This window comes from Oncorhynchus gorbuscha, linkage group LG15 (genome assembly GCF_021184085.1).
Source record: "Oncorhynchus gorbuscha isolate QuinsamMale2020 ecotype Even-year linkage group LG15, OgorEven_v1.0, whole genome shotgun sequence".
Lineage (NCBI taxonomy): Eukaryota > Metazoa > Chordata > Actinopteri > Salmoniformes > Salmonidae > Oncorhynchus > Oncorhynchus gorbuscha.
The window spans coordinates 8839154-8856996 of NC_060187.1; the positions used below are offsets into that span (position 1 = coordinate 8839154).

General features: G+C 47.2%; 1 protein-coding gene across 18 annotated transcripts in view; it reads right to left on the reverse strand.

Moving 5' to 3' along the window:
• Window positions 1-17843, reverse strand: part of LOC123996580 (disks large homolog 1-like) — a 320554-nt gene that overhangs the window by 137700 nt on the left and 165011 nt on the right. For 9 of the 18 annotated variants that reach the window (XM_046300045.1, XM_046300047.1, XM_046300049.1 and 6 more), the window contains one exon: window positions 6878-6931. In XM_046300045.1, coding sequence (XP_046156001.1) covers window positions 6878-6931 — 54 coding nt within the window. Of the gene's footprint in view, window positions 1-6877; window positions 6932-7138; window positions 7322-7497; window positions 7621-17843 lie in introns of those variants that run through there. The other 9 variants (XM_046300038.1, XM_046300056.1, XM_046300043.1 and 6 more) reach the window with 3 other exon arrangements.

Below are 17843 nucleotides of genomic sequence, written 5' to 3' on the forward strand. Positions count from 1 at the left end.
CAGACTGACTACAGGGGCTGCCCCTCACTACACTACACACTGCAGTACCAGACTGACCACAGGGGCTGGCCCCCTCACTACACTAGACACTGCAGTACCAGACTGACCACAGGGGCTGGCCCCCTCACTACACACTGCAGTACCAGACTGACCACAGGGGCTGGCCCCCTCACTACACACTGCAGTACCAGACTGACCACAGGGGCTGGCCCCCTCACTACACACTGTAGTACCAGACTGGACACAGGGGCTGGTCCCCTCACTAGACACTGTAGTACCAGACTGACCACAGGGGCTGGTCCCCTCACTAGACACTGTAGTACCAGACTGGCCACAGGGGCTGGCCCCCTCACTAGACACTGTAGTACCAGACTCACCACAGGGGCTGGCCCCCTCACTACACACTGTAGTACCAGACTGGCCACAGGGGCTGGCCCCCTCACTACACACTACAGTACCAGACTGACTACAGGGGCTGGCCCCCTCACTACACACTGCAGTACCAGACTGACCACAGGGGCTGGCCCCCTCACTAAACTAGACACTGCAGTACCAGACTGACTACAGGGGCTGGCCCCCTCACTACACTACACACTGCAGTACCAGACTGACCACAGGGGCTGGCCCCCTCACTACACTACACACTGTAGTACCAGACTGGCCACAGGGGCTGGCCCCCTCACTACACTAGACACTGCAGTACCAGACTGACCACAGGGGCTGGCCCCCTCACTACACACTGTAGTACCAGACTGACTACAGGGGCTGGCCCCCTCACTAGACACTGTAGTACCAGACTGACCACAGGGGCTGGCCCCCTCACTACACACTGCAGTACCAGACTGACCACAGGGGCTGGCCCCCTCACTACACACTGTAGTACCAGACTGGCCACAGGGGCTGGCCCCCTCACTAGACACTGCAGTACCAGACTGGCCAAAGGGGCTGGCCCCCTCACTACACTAGACACTGCAGTACCAGACTGACTACAGGGGCTGGCCCCCTCACTAAACTAGACACTGTAGTACCAGACTGGCCACAGGGGCTGGCCCCCTCACTAGACACTGTAGTACCAGACTGACCACAGGGGCTGGCCCCCCTCACTACACACTGTAGTACCAGACTGACTACAGGGGCTGGTCCACTCACTAGACACTGTAGTACCAGACTGACCACAGGGGCTGGCCCCCTCACTACATACTGCAGTACCAGACTGACCACAGGGGCTGGCCCCCTCACTACACACTGTAGTACCAGACTGGCCACAGGGGCTGGTCCCCTCACTACACTAGACACTGCAGTACCAGACTGACCATAGGGGCTGGCCCCCTCACTACACTAGACACTGTAGTACCAGACTGACTACAGGGGCTGGCCCCCTCACTACACTAGACACTGTAGTACCAGACTGACCACAGGGGCAGGCCCCCTCACTACACTACACACTGTAGTACCAGACTGACCACAGGGGCTGGCCCCCTCACTACACACTGCAGTACCAGACTGACTACAGGGGCTGGCCCCCTCACTACACTAGACACCGTAGTACCAGACTGACCACAGGGGCTGGCCCCCTCACTACACTAGACACTGTAGTACCAGACTGGCCACAGGGGCTGGCCCCCTCACTACACACTGTAGTACCAGACTGGCCGCAGGTGCTGGCCCCCTCACTACACACTGTAGTACCAGACTGGCCACAGGTGCTGGCCCCCTCACTACACACTGTAGTACCAGACTGGCCACAGGGGCTGGCCCCCTCACTACACACTGTAGTACCAGACTGGCCACAGGGGCTGGCCCCCCTCACTACACTAGACACTGTAGTACCAGACTGGCCACTGGGGCTGGCCCCTCACTAAACACTGTAGTACCAGACTGGCCACAGGGGCTGGCCCCCCTCACTACACTAGACACTGTAGTACCAGACTGACTACAGGGGCTGGCCCCCTCACTATACTAGACACTGTAGTACCAGACTGGCCACAGGGGCTGGCCCCCACTACACTAGACACTGTAGTACCAGACTGGCCACAGGGGCTGGCCCCCTCACTAGACACTGTAGTACCAGACACAGATATAGGGGCTGGTCCCCTCACTAGACACTGTAGTCCAATTTGTAAGTCACTCTGGATAAGAGCGTCTGCTAAATGACTTAAATGTAAATGTAAATGTAGTACCAGACACAGATATAGGGGCTGGTCCCCTCACTAGACTACACACTGTAGTACCAGACACAGATATAGGGGCTGGTCCCCTCACTAGACTACACACTGTAGTACCAGACACAGATATAGGGGCTGGTCCCCTCACTAGACACAGTAGTACCAGACACAGATATAGGGGCTGGCCCCCTCACTACACACTGTAGTACCAGACACAGATATAGGGGCTGGTCCCCCTCACTACACACTGTAGTACCAGACTGGCCACAGGGGCTGGCCCCCTCACTAGACACTGTAGTACCAGACACAGATATAGGGGCTGGCCCCCTCACTAGACACTGTAGTACCAGACACAGATATAGGGGCTGGCCCCCTCACTACACACTGTAGTACCAGACACAGATATAGGGGCTGGCCCCCCTCACTACACACTGTAGTACCAGACACAGATATAGGGGCTGGCCCCCCTCACTAGACACTGTAGTACCAGACACAGATATAGGGGTTGGCCCCCTCACTAGACACTGTAGTACCAGACACAGATATAGGGGCTGGTCCCCTCACTAGACACTAGACACTGTAGTACCAGACACAGATATAGAATGTATGGACTGTAAGTCCCCTCACATATATTATAGACACTGTAGTACCAGACACAGATATAGGGGCTGGCCCCCCTCACTAGACACCGTAGTACCAGACACAGGGGCGAGAGAGATGAGAATAGGGACAGTAAAGGTTTCCATATACTTATCGCAGTCAGATTGTTTTAGAGCAACGTTCACATGTTGGTAATTAGATACCTAGGGCTGTGGCGGTCATGAAATGTTGTCAGCTGGTGATTGTCAAGCAAATAACCAACGGTCTCATTTTAACTGACCGTTAATATATTAATATTATAGAAATTAATATAAACACATTTAGCATCTCCTGGCTTCCACACATAGCCTACGAGGCACTGATACACACCTTCAGAACATCTACATTTTTAAAAAGTATAATAAATCAATTTATTATAGTCTACACCTTCACAATAAATCCATTCTTTATTGTAGACAGATCTAAAGAAACAGGATATGAAGAAAATGTATTTCAGAAGAACAGAATAGCATCCTCTGAGTTGTCCTCATGTTAGGTCCTGATCTGACTATGCCATATTACTGTGGGCTACACTAGTTCATTTAGCAGACAAGATTTGCGTAGAATCCCGTGGCATTATTTTAGAGTATGAAGAATACCGGTTGAACAAAGCTGAATAAAATAGAAAGGATATTTTCTCTAAACGATTTGAGGGAGTGAACACATGCGGCTATTCTGTGTGGAGGTTAACAAAGAAATAGGAACTGCTATAAGCTTGATAAGTTTGATGGGCTATATGTTTTAGATGTTTAATACATTGTAAGGCTGCATGATGAGACTCTAATGATAAATTGAAAAAAAAGTTACACCCCTAATAGCTTCCCACATCTTGTCAAATCGAATCCCTGAGCTGACAAAGTCCAAATCTGTCATTCTGCCCCTGAGCAAGGCAGTTAACCCACTGTTCCCAGGGCACCGAAGACATGGATGTTGATTAAGGCAGCCCCCCGCACCTCTCTGATTCAGAGGGTTAAATGTGGAAGACACATTTCAGTTGAAGGCATTCAGTTGTATAACTGATTAGTTATCTCCTTATCCCTTTACCCCGGCCAAACCCAGACAACGCTGGGCCAATTTAGCTTCCCACATCTCCAAGTTGGTTAACTTCTTATCTACAAGCTAGCTAGCCTGTTAGCTTTCCACATCTCCAAGTTGCTTAAACACTACAAGCTAGCTAGCCTTTCAGCTTTCCACATCTCCAAGTTGGTTAAACACTACAAGCTAGCTAGCCTTTCCACATCTCCAAGTTGGTTAAACACTACAAGCTAGCTAGCCTTTCAGCTTCCACATCTCCAAGTTGGTTAAACACTACAAGCTAGCTAGCCCTTTAGCTTTCCACATCTCCAAGTTGGTTAAAAACACTACAAGCTAGCTAGCCTGTTAGCTTCCCACATCTAGTTAAACACTAGCCTGTTAGCTTCCCACATCTCCAAGTTGGTTAAGCTTCCCACACTACAAAGCTAGCCTGTTAGCCAAGTTGGTTAAACACTTTAGCTTTTAGCTTCCCACATCTCCAAGTTGGTTAAACACTACAAGCTAGCTAGCCTGTTAGCTTCCCACATCTCCAAGTTGGTTAAACACTACAAGCTAGCTAGCCTGTTAGCTTCCCACATCACCATGTGAAATTCAAATAATATGCCCTGGCAAATATTTGTATACTTGCTGGTGTAACCTACAATATTAGCCCAATTTGATATTCTGATTCAATGTATTCGGTACCATATCAGCCAAAATTAGAATGGCATTAATTTTTTTTGTCACTGAGAAAAAAAGAATGGCCTGTTTTTCTAAATCGCCTAAAATAATGTTATCACTATTAAACAAAAAACCCGTTTGGGGAATTCTAATAAGTCTACAATGTTGCAGACCCTCTGCGGTATCAAGAATTTAATTGGAATGTATGAGCTGCATTGATCCTAACCCTGGTAGATACACTCAAAGACAAGCTTCAAGTTGTATTAGTGGTAAACACTGTCCAATTAAATGCTTACTTGCAGGTTCCTTCTCAACAACGCAACAAAATAAGAAACAAGAAAAGGTAAGAATACGAAAATAAAGTAAATGGCTAACGTCCCTACAATAGTATATGTATTGGTTGAAGCTCAATGTTTTAAATTCTCCCTACCATCATAGCTAAGCCAATACGATTGCAAGTTCAAACCCCCGAGCTGACATGGTACAAATCTGTTGTTCTGCCCCTGAACAGGCAGTTAACCCACTGTTCCTAGGCCGTCATAGAAAATAAGAATTTGTTCATAACTGACTTGCCTAGTCAAATAAAGGTATATAAATATAAATAAATATGACAACAATGTCGATGAAAGTTCACAAAATCAATCAAAGATCACCCCCCTACTTCCACTACTTTAATACAGTAGCAAGTCCTGGTCACTGGGCGTTAGATGGATGGCTATTTACTGGGAACAGCAGTATTAGGTGTGCTATTCAGTGACCATTAGATTTAGCGGTGGGCTTACATGGGATGACGAGGAATACCTTGTATATCCCCCCCCCCCCAGTAGATTTATGCACAGAGACCAGACCACGCAGCATGATTTGGTTTGTAATCTCAATAAACATAATCTCAATGGAAGGCATTTCCCCAGCCCAGATTAAATACACTATTCTGGTAGCTGCAGTGAGCCTGGTTAATCTAACAGAAAGTAATAATGAATGTAAAATATACAGTACAATGTTTTTGCTGCATACAAAGAGAGGTTCAGACAGACATTATAACATCTTTGATTTCTAGTTCCGGCTGGTAACACCGGTAAATAGATTTTTTTTTTAAAGTGTTTTATTTTATTTTTTACATGGTATTTCACTTTAACAGAAACTACGTTGTGCTATACAAATAAACGCCAACAGGAGTCTACCACCAGGCCATTAGACAGCTGACCCCGGACCTGCACCTTAAAAGGTCACCTGAACCTTATAGAGGCCATCTGCACCTTATAGAGGCCATCTGCACCTTATAGAGGCCATCTGCACCTTATAGAGGCCATCTGCACCTTATAGAGGCCATCTGCACCTTATAGAGGCCATCTGCACTGAGTACCCAAATATCTAACCCTTTCACACAAACTTAGAAGCACACCCATAAAAACACTCACACACACACAAGGACACACACGCAAACACCCATAAACACCCATAAAACACTCACACACACACAAGGACACACACGCAAACACCCATAAACACACACAAGCACTCATAAACACACACAAGCACTCATAAACACACACAAGCACTCATAAACACACACAAGCACTCATAAACACACACAAGCACTCATAAACACACACAAGCACTCATAAACACACACAAGCACTCATAAACACACACAAGCACTCATAAACACACAAACACACACAAGCACTCATAAACACACACAAGCACTCATAAACACACACAAGCACTCATAAACACACACAAGCACTCATAAACACACACAAGCACTCATAAACACACACCCACACAAGGTCAACGCTACTGTTCAATGATCTACTATTTATTGTGCTGCGTGACCAAGTCACTACCCACTTAATATAGTCCATTATTACTAAACTACATCTTCTTTTACTTGCTATGTTTGACTTGACTCTATTGATGTTGACTGATGTACTGCATTGTTGAGGGGGATAGCACATCAGCATTTCACTGCACCTTGTATACCTGCTGGAAACTGTGTATGTGACAAATGAAATGAGATTTATTTAATTAAATTGATTATGATTTGAAAAGGATAGTTACACTGTATTTCTAGTCTGTTACTTCCTGGTGTTTATCCTTTATTTTCATTAACATGGTGACATGATCATTACATTACAGTTCTCTAATAACCATGGTTTATTTGGGGCTCAGTTCAGTGTGAGTGTGTGGTGTGGTGTGGTGTGGTGTGGTGTGGTGTGGTGTGGTGTGGTGTGGTGTGGTGTGGTGTGGTGTGGTGTGTGTGTGTGTGTGTGTGTGTGTGTGTGTGTGTGTGTGTGTGTGTGTGTGTGTGTGTGTGTGTGTGTGTGTGTGTGTGTGTGTGTGTGTGTGTGTGTGTGTGTAAAGAAATGCAGACTTACGTATGGGGGGCTGTCCAAGCTGTCTGTGTTGACCACCACAGGAGGTGGGTTTGCCTGCAACAGAAAAGCACAAAAATGAACTCAGTTTTGGTTCTAAAAAATATTTAATGATCAAATAAATTTTAAAAAATCACCTCGCGATTCCCCTGTAAGTACTTTACAAAAGCTAAACACAACAACAACAGAAATTACAAAGTCACAAAAAATATTAGGCAAAACAAAAACATTGTTTTGGGGTGAGACAAAAAAATAATAACTTACTCTCCGCATGTTTTGGTACAACATTATGAAAACATCGGTTAGAGATCACCACGGCAACATGACACTCTTCTATTGCAGAATATTAACTCCTGAAGCCTACAGCTGTGGCGTTGCTATGGCGTCGACCCAAACATCCCCAACTACATGGTTAATAACAGACAACTCCCTCCAGGATCCCTTGGTCTTCACTGGGCTTGTCTCTCCTCTCCTACAGGTCCTGAGGTTACAAAACAACCACCCCAACTAGCAAGTCCCTCCCTCAAAAACAATAATCCTTTCAACTCCAGCACCAAAACAGAAGCAAAATGGGAGGTGTGTAAAAAAAAAATAAAGAGAGGAAATAGGGAAGAGAGGATGACCTGTGACGTGGGTGACGCGGGTGCAGGCAGAGAGGAGGGTGGAGAGATGACAGGAGTGGTCTCGGCTGGGATGGGGATCACAGGGATTATGGGTACGGGGGGCGGGACCACCACATCTGGCTGCTAAACAATGGCAATGGAGGTCAAGGGTCAGGGTAAAACACACAGGCAAGAATACACACACTGTGCAACACAACACTGATGCAGTAACACACAATGATATATTTACATGCTGAACGGGAAGAAGGGAGGGAGGAAGGGAGAGAAAGGAGCGTGAGTAAGTGAGAGAGAAAGAGATATTGAAAGAGAAAGAGAGAGAGATATTGAAAGAGAAAGAGATATTGAAAGAGAAAAGAGAGAGATATTGAAAGAGAAAGAGAGAGAAAGAGATATTGAAAGAGAGAGTGAGAGAAAGAAAACAAGTGAGAGAGAAAGAGATATTGAAAGAGAAAGAGAGAGATATTGAAAGAAAGAGATATTGAAAAGAGAGAGAGAAAGAGATATTGAAAGAGAAAGAGATATTGAAAGAGAAAGAGAGAGAGAAAGAGATATTGAAAGAGAAAGTGAGAGAAAGAAAACAAGTGAGAGAAAGCAAATATGGTAATGTTCTAAACTGAATTATGATAATGTGGTAGTGAGGGAGGATTGCCTGGCAGTGGCAGCTGCTGAGGGCTCTAATGTGTGTAGATTATAGAGAGGGGGATGAGAGGAGAAAATAGAAAGAGAGAGGGAGGGAGCGAGGGAGGGGGAGGGAGGGAGGGAGGGAGGGAGGGAGGGAGGGAGGGAGGGAGGGAGGGAGGGAGGGAGGGAGGGAGGGAGGGAGGGAGGGAGTGAGTGAGTGAGTGAGTGAGTGAGTGAGTGAGTGAGTGAGTGGAGTGAGTGAGTGGAGTGAGTGAGTGAGGGAGTGAGTGGCCCTCACCCCGCAGTATCAGAAAGGCTGTTAAAGTTTGGAGATTTGGCGTGTTGCTCGTGAGACCCAGGCAGGATTTACTATTATGTTATTGACAGAGTACTGAGAACAACGTGAACATTCCTTTAGGGTGAAATATGCAGATCGGCTTAAATGTATTTGGTTTTTGAGGAACATTTAGGTAAACAGGTTTCTCTTCTCAAGATAAAAAGGAAAAGAGATTTAGTATATTCAAACGCTAAGCCAGGATACTATGGACATACATAGATATAATTCAATTCCAGCAGGTATTTAACATGTTGAGGAACAAGTCCATTAGACCTTATAGAATAGGGGTATTCAACTCTGACCCTACGAGGTATGGGCTACTGCTGGTTCTGTTATGCAGGATCATTCATTGGTTCAAATCAGTCCCTGACTAGAAAAAAGCAGTGGAACTGGCTACGAGTTCCAGAATTTAATTTGAGGGTTCTAGAACATCAACAGTCACACGTAGGAAAGCAAGAACAGACGCTCCTATATAAAAACATGGAAAACATGGCCGTTCCATCCTCAGCACTCCTACTCTGAGACGCTTTGTGAGTACGGACCCAAAGCTACCATGTGCTCCTCTCCAGCCTATGCATGTAAATAACACTCATTGACAGTTTTCCTCAGTGGACCCAATGTTAGACTGATCTGGTGGCTCCATTGACAGAAGTGGCCGTGCTTTAGCTGTAAATTAACCCAGAATGACACTGATGAGTGGAGCTTTTAGTGTTATTCTTTACACACACACACACACACACACACACACACACACACACACACACACACACACACACACACACACACACACACACACACGCACACACACGCACGCACGCACGCGCACGCACACACGCGCACGCGCACACGCACACGCACACGCAGGATCTTAATTCGAGCCAGTTTGCTACAGCAGGAAAATAATCCTGCAGCAACAGGAAATGTGGATTATAATTAATGGACTTTTTTCTAGGGGTTGATACATTTTTCAGAAGGGAAAATCAAATTTGAAATTTCAAAGTATAAATTATAAACTTCAGAAGCCTTTTTTTTAGAGTTTTACATTTCCTGCATTACAGGAAAGTTTTCCTTCAACAGGGTGATCAAATGAAGATCCTACATCACACAGCACTGATATCATCCTACATCATCATCGTGGTGTAAACACTGTAGCCTTCAATTCCCACACTATGTGAGGAGGGAATTACAACCGATGAGGGTGAATCATGCCGAAACACAAACTGATACATGTATTGACGGGACAAGAAAACAAATCAGGTTTCCACAGCAACAGAGTGCTCCTTTTTCTCGTTGTCAAGTCCCTCAGTCGAGCACCTGAGTTCCCATTGTTGTTTAATCCTTGTGTTATCTTAAGCCCCCCCCCCAACCACACACACTGTGTATAACAGCAGAGAAAACACCCTAAATTATATTTTTTCAACTTGACATTTTACGAGTTTTCCTTGAGTGACCCCCAACATTAGAAAAAGTGAAACGTCACCTTTGTTCATAATTCCATGAAAGCTGTACACCACCAGGGCACAAAGATTGTCTTAGGGTCATTTTTAACCCAGCAGTTATAAAATAATGTACACACCACAAAACACACACACAAAGACACACACACACACACACACAAAAGACACAAACAAAGACGTACACACACAAAAGACACAAACAAAGACACAAACAAAGACACGCGACATTGAGATTGTGTGGTACTGATTGAACTCAGACAAAACTAAAACTTTCATGTGCAGCATCTCCCCTCCACAACTCAAGTTCACAGACAAAATAAAAATGTCTTGAAAGCACTGTTTACTAATGGGGAATGCAGTCAGAGGCTATAAAGGTGCTGCAGATGACAGACACCCCCAGTTCTCTCTCTGCTGAAGCCATGAGTGCACGTTTCAGTGCCCAACCGGTCGTAGATCTGATTTTTTCAGAGGTCCAGGAAGAACAAGCGAACAGTGATTTAGAAGAGGAGGAGGTATCTGAAGAAGATGGGGAAGAACCCAGAGCACGATGCATCATCTTCAGATGGGTTGGCGCCCCGCCCCCCCTTGGGTTGTGCCGTGGCGAAGATCTTTGTGGGCTATACTCAGCCTCGTCTCAGGATGGTAAATTGGTGGTTGAAGATATCCCTCTAGTGGTGTGGGGGCTGTGCTTTGGCAAAGTGGGTGGGGTTATATCCTTCCTGTTTGGCCCTGTCCAGGGTATCATCGGATGGGGCCACAGTGTCTCCTGACCCCTCCTGTCTCAGCCTCCAGTATTTATGCTGCAGTAATTTATGTGTCGAGGGGCTAGAGTCAGTCTGTTATATCTGGAGTACTTCTCTTCTCCTGTCCTGTGTGAATTTAAGTATGCTCTCTCTAATTCTCTCTTTCTCTCTCGGAGGTCCTGAGCCCTAGGACCATGCCTCAGGACTACCTGGCATGATGACTCCTTGCTCTCCCAAGTCCACCTGGCCGTGCTGCTGCTCCAGTTTCAACTGTTCTGCCTGTGATTATTATTATATGACCATGCTGGTCATTTATGAACATTTGAACATCTTGGCCATGTTCTGTTATAATCTCCACCCGGCACAGCCAGAAGAGGACTGGCCACCCCACATAGCCCGATTCCTCTCTAGGTTTCTTCCTAGGTTTTGGCCTTTCTAGGGAGTTTTTCCTAGCCACCGTGCTTCTACACCTGCATTGCTTGCTGTTTGGGGATTTAGGCTGGGTTTCTGTACAACACTTTGAGATATCAGCTGATGTACGAAGGGCTATAGAAATACATTTGCTTTTGATTTGAGATGAAGAATAAATCCCCCAAGCTGAAAGAGACATTTTTGTCAAAGAACAGCAAAAAAGTGCCATGATGCCACTGGAAGTCTTTCACACTTTCTCAAGAATGCTACGATTTGATAACCTTGAGTCAAGACCTGCAAGACTTGTGAGAGACAAACTGGAGGCCATAAGAGAGGTCTCTGGGAGCATCTGACGACCATAAGAGAGGTCTGGGAGCAGTGGGAGGAGCATCTGATGACCATAAGAGAGGTCTGGGAGTAGTGGGTGGAGCATCTGACGACCATAAGAGAGGTCTGGGAGTAGTGGGTGGAGCCATAAGAGAGGTCTGGGAGCAGTGGGAGGAGCATCTGACGACCATAAGAGAGGTCTGGGGGAAGTGGGTGGAGCCATAAGAGAGGTCTGGGAGAAGTGGGTGGAGCATCTGACGACCATAAGATCATATCTGTAATGTAAGTGAGTTTCACTGTTCATTGTATTATGTATTGCTGTAATATCATTGATCAAGATCATTGATTTATGTGATTGTTTTTTAACACTGATACTAATTACTGATAGTGATCTCTTTTGTCAAAAGGTTGCTGTCCATTCCGGCAGTATTTGCCCAGCAAGCCAGCAAAGTATGGCATCCAGATATGAGTGGCCTGTGATGCATAATCCAGCTACGCTTGGAAGATGCAAGTCTACACAGGGAAGCCGACCAGTGGAGGCCCAGAGAAGAACCAGGGGATGAGGGTTGTGCTTGATGTGACAGATGGACTGAGGGGGCACAAAATCACGCGTGACAATTTCTTCACCTCTTATGAACTCAGCCAGCAGCTCCTGAAGAGGAAGATCACCATGGTTGGCACAGTTAGAAAGAACAAGCCTGAGCTCCTCCCTGCACTCCTCACAACAAGGGGGAGAGAGACCTTCTCATAAAAAGTTACTTTCACCCCCACCACCACTCTAGTTTCTTACCTCCCATAGAGGAACAAGAATGTGGTCCTCCTGAGTACACTGCACAAAATGGCTGAGATCAGTGATTAAGAGTACCACAACAAAGGAGATGTGGACAACCTGGATAAGGTGATTGGAACTTACAACTGCAGGAGGATGACTGCCCACTGGCCCCTGGTCTTCTTCCATAACATCATTGATGTGTCCTCATACAATGCCTTCGTGATATGGAACAAGATCAACCCTACCTGGATGCCTGATAAGCGGAACAAGAGGAGGGTGATCCCAGAGCAGATGGGAAAGGCACTTGTAACCCCACACATTCAAAGAAGGGAGCGCCTCCCCCACACAGCAGCCTCTGCAGCGCTTGTGAAAGCTGTTCAGGGGGCTGAATCCTGTCCAGATCCACCTGAGGCTGCAGCTGGGGCAGGCAAGAGGAGGAGGTGCCAATTCTGCCCCCCAAAGGACTGTAAAACAAATACTATGTTAACCTTGTGGGTGGGGGCAATGGTTAAAAAAAATGGGAGAAGACTAATATTTTGAAATTGAATTCCTCATTGCACAGTATATAAGAATATATCACTATGTTGCCAAAAAAGTTCCAAGAAGGCTATTATTTCCCTTCAATAAAATGCATTCAAAACTACTTTCTGCACATTTCTGCTACTTTCTTAGGCTATACAAGTGCCATCTCTTGCTAACAAGGGAGTATACAGAATGCTATAAGACTACACAAGGGGAGTATACAGAATGCTATAAGACTACACAAGGGGAGTATACAGAATGTTAAGACTACACAAGGGGAGTATACAGAATGCTATAAGACTACACAAGGGGAGTATACAGAATGCTATAAGACTACACAAGGGGAGTATACAGAATGCTATAAGACTACACAAGGGAAAATGTATGAACTTATAAGACTTTAGACCAATGCAGTAGCTTTAGCAATAATTATAATAATAACTACTTTAGTAAAGAAAACAATTATGACAGGTGTGATATAATTAAAACGAATGGTGTCCAATTATTAAATAGCCGTTCTGCATTGTGAAGAGGGAAAACCCAGATATTCGCAAAGTTTGTGATGAATGACAGGTTGTTTCTACATGCAAAATAGATTTTGGGTTTAAAATTCAATTAAGCTGCTATATTTTCGTGGTTTAGTGAAGGCGGGTCATTTTAGACCCTCAGGACAAGGGGAGTATACAGAATGTTATAAGACTACACAAGGGGAGTATACAGAATGTTAAGACTACACAAGGGGAGTATACAGAATGTTATAAGACTACACAAGGGGAGTATACAGAATGTTAAGACTAGACAAGGGGAGTATACAGAATGTTATAAGACTACACAAGGGGAGTATACAGAATGTTAAGACTACACAAGGGGAGTATACAGAATGTTAAGACTAGACAAGGGGAGTATACAGAATGTTAAGACTACACAAGGGGAGTATACAGAATGTTAAGACTACACAAGGGGAGTATACAGAATGTTAAGACTACACAAGGGGAGTATACAGAATGCTATAAGACTACACAAGGGGAGTATACAGAATGTTAAGACTACACAAGGGGAGTATACAGAATGTTAAGACTACACAAGGGGAGTATACAGAATGTTAAGACTACACAAGGGGAGTATACAGAATGTTAAGACTACACAAGGGGAGTATACAGAATGCTATAAGACTACACAAGGGGAGTATACAGAATGTTAAGACTACACAAGGGGAGTATACAGAATGCTATAAGACTACACAAGGGGAGTATACAGAATGCTATAAGACTACACAAGGGGAGTATACAGAATGCTATAAGACTACACAAGGGGAGTATACAGAATGCTATAAGACTACACAAGGGTTAAGTTGGGCAGAAGCACCTTTGGGTATACCTTCTTTTCCTGGCGTGTGCATGCGTGCCTTCATGAGGAGCTAGTCCAGCATTGGGTCAACCCTCCCCACCCTCAGAAGAGCAGGCCAGGCTGAAGGACACTGTCAGCGCTCCCAGACAAAAGCCCACTGAGCCCCCGACACACTCCTCACGGCCTTGCCTCACACCCCAAAGTAAGTATGCAGACCTCTTGACTTTTTCCACAGTTTATTACATTACAGCCTTATTCTAAAATAGAATAAATAGTTTTTTACCCTCATCAATCTACACACAAGACCCCATAATGACAAAGCAAAAACAGATTTTTAGAAGTATTCAGACCCTTTATTCTGTACTTTGTTGAAGCAGCTTTTGGCAGCGATTACAGACTCGAGTCTTCTATGTTTATGAGGCTACAAGCTTGGCACACCTGTATTTGGGGAGTTTCTCCCCATTCTTCTCTGCAGATCCTCTCAAGCTCTGTCAGGTTGGATGGGGAGCTTAGCTGCACAGCTATTTTCAGTTCTCTCCAAAGACCGGGTTCAGGTCCGGTCTCTGGCTGGGCCACTTTAGAACATTCAGAAACTTGTCCTGAAGTCTTGGCTGTGTACTTATTGTGGGTCATTGTCCTGTTGGAAGGTGAATCCAGGCACTTGTCATCTCCCGTCTGGATTACTGCAACTCGCTGTTGGCTGGGCTCCCTGCCTGTGCCATTAAACCCCTACAACTCATCCAGAACGCCGCAGCCCGACTGGTGTTCAACCTTCCCAAGTTCTCTCACGTCACCCCGCTCCTCCGCTCTCTCCACTGGCTTCCAGTTGAAGCTCGCATCCGCTACAAGACCATGGTGCTTGCCTACGGAGCTGTGAGGGGAACGGCACCTCAGTACCTCCAGGCTCTGATCAGGCCCTACACCCAAACAAGGGCACTGCGTTCATCCACCTCTGGCCTGCACGCCTCCCTACCACTGAGGAAGTACAGTTCCCGCTCAGCCCAGTCAAAACTGTTCGCTGCTCTGGCCCCGCAATGGTGGAACAAACTCCCTCACGACGCCAGGACAGCGGAGTCAATCACCACCTTTCGGAGACACCTGAAACCCCACCTCTTTAAGGAATACCTAGGATAGGATAACTAATCCTTCTCACCCCCCCCCCTTTAAGATTTAGATGCACTATTGTAAAGTGACTGTTCCACTGGATGCCATAAGGTGAATGCACAAATTTGTAAGTCGCTCTGGATAAGAGCGTCTGCTAAATGACTTAAATGTAAATGTAAATGTGAACCTTCGTCCCAGTCGGAGGTCCTGAGCGCTCTGGAGCAGGTTTTCATCAAGGATCTTTCTGTACTTTGCTCAGTTCAGTTTCTCGAGTCCCTGCCACTGAAAAACATTGCCACAGCATGATGCTGCCAGCACCATGTTTCACTGTAGGGATGGTGCCAGGTTTCCTCCAGATGGGACGCTTGGCATTCATGCCAAAGAGTTCAATCTTGGATTCATTAGACCAGGGAATCTGGTTTCTCATGGTCTGAGAGTACTTTTGATAAACTCCAAGAAGGGTGGCATGTGCCTTTTAACGAAGAGTGGCTTTCGTCTGCCCACACAAGCCTAAAGGCCTGACTTGTGGAGTGCTGCAGAGATGGTTGTCCTTCTGGAAGGTTCTCCCATCTCCACAGAGGAACTCTGGAGTTCTGTCAGAGTGACCTTCCGGTTCTTGGTCACCTCTCTGACCAAGGCTCTTCTACCCCGATTACTCAGTTTGGCCGAGTGGCCAGCTGTAGGAAGACTCTTGTTGGTTTCAAACTTTTTCCATTTAAGAATGATGGAGGCCACTGTGTTCTTGGGGACCTTCAATGCTGCAGACATTTTTTGGTACCCTTCCCAGATCTGTGCCTTGACACAATCCTGTGTCTGAGCTCTACGGACAATTCCTTCGACCTCATGGCTTGGTTTTTGCTCTGCCATGCACTGTCAACTGCGGGAATTTATATAGACAGGTGTGTGCCTTTCCAAATCATGTCCAATAAATTGAGTGTACCACAGGTGGACTCCAATCAAGTTGTAGAAACATCAAGGATGATCAATGGAAACAGGATGCACCACAAGTCTCATATCAAAGGGTCTGAATACGTAAATAGGATATATATTTTTGTATTTTATACATTTGCCAAAAAAAATCTAAAAACCTGTTTTCGCTTTGTCATTATGGGGTATTGTGATGTCATTATGGGGTATTGCGATGTCATTATGGGGTATTGTGATGTCATTATGGGGTATTGTGATGTCATTATGGGGTATTATGTGTGGACTTCTGAGGATTTTAATTATTGAAATACATTTTAGAACAAGGCTGTAATGTAACAAAATATAGAAAAAGTGAAGGGGTCTGAATACTTTCCAAATGCACTGTATATCTGAGCTAGAGGTTAGTGGGCTGGGTCGCCTCATGCCCCAGAGGTTAGTGGGCTGGGTCGCCTCATCCCCCAGAGGTTAGTGGGCTGGGTCGCCTCATCCCCCAGAGGTTAGTGGGCTGGGTCGCCTCATCCCCCAGAGGTTAGTGGGCTGGGTCGCCTCATCCCCCAGAGGTTAGTGGGCTGGGTCGCCTCATCCCCCAGAGGTTAGTGGGCTGGGTCGCCTCATCCCCCAGAGGTTAGTGGGCTGGGTCGCCTCATCCCCCAGAGGTTAGTGGGCTGGGTCGCCTCATCCCCAGAGGTTAGTGGGCTGGGTCGCCTCATCCCCCAGAGGTTAGTGGGCTGGGTCGCCTCATCCCCCAGAGGTTAGTGGGCTGGGTCGCCTCATCCCCCAGAGGTTAGTGGGCTGGGTCGCCTCATCCCCCAGTGGGCTGGGTCGCCTCATCCCCCAGAGGTTAGTGGGCTGGGTCGCCTCATGCCCCAGAGGTTAGTGGGCTGGGTCACCTCATGCCCCAGAGGTTAGTGGGCTGGGTCACCTCATGCCCCAGAGGTTAGTGGGCAGGGTCGCCTCTTGCCCCAGAGGTTAGTGGGCAGGGTCGCCTCATGCCCCAGAGGTTAGTGGGCTGGGTCGCCTCATGCCCCAGAGGTTAGTGGGCTGGGTCGCCTCATCCCCCAGAGGTTAGTGGGCAGGGTCGCCTCTTGCCCCAGAGGTTAGTGGGCTGGGTCGCCTCATGCCCCAGAGGTTAGTGGGCAGGGTCGCCTCTTGCCCCAGAGGTTAGTGGGCAGGGTCGCCTCATGCCCCAGAGGTTAGTGGGCAGGGTCGCCTCATGGCCCAGAGGTTAGTGGGCAGGGTCGCCTCATGGCCCAGAGGTTAGGGGGCAGGGTCGCCTCATGGCCCAGAGGTTAGGGGGCAGGGTCGCCTCATGGCCCAGAGGTTAGTGGGCAGGGTCGCCTCATGACCCAGAGGTTAGTGGGCAGGGTCGCCTCATGGCCCAGAGGTTAGGGGGCAGGGTCGCCTCATGGCCCAGAGGTTAGGGGGCAGGGTCGCCTCATGCCCCAGAGGTTAGGGGGCAGGGTCGCCTCATGCCCCAGAGGTAAGGGGGCAGGGTCGCCTCATGCCCCAGAGGTTAGGGGGCAGGGTCGCCTCATGCCCCAGAGGTTAGGGGGCAGGGTCGCCTCATGCCCCAGAGGTTAGGGGGCAGGGTCGCCTCATGCCCCAGAGGTTAGGGGGCAGGGTCGCCTCATGGCCCAGAGGTTAGTGGGCAGGGTCGCCTCATGCCCCAGAGGTTAGTGGGCAGGGTCACCTCATGCCCCAGAGGTTAGTGGGCAGGGTCACCTCATGCCCCAGAGGTTAGGGGGCAGGGTCACCTCATGCCCCAGAGGTTAGGGGGC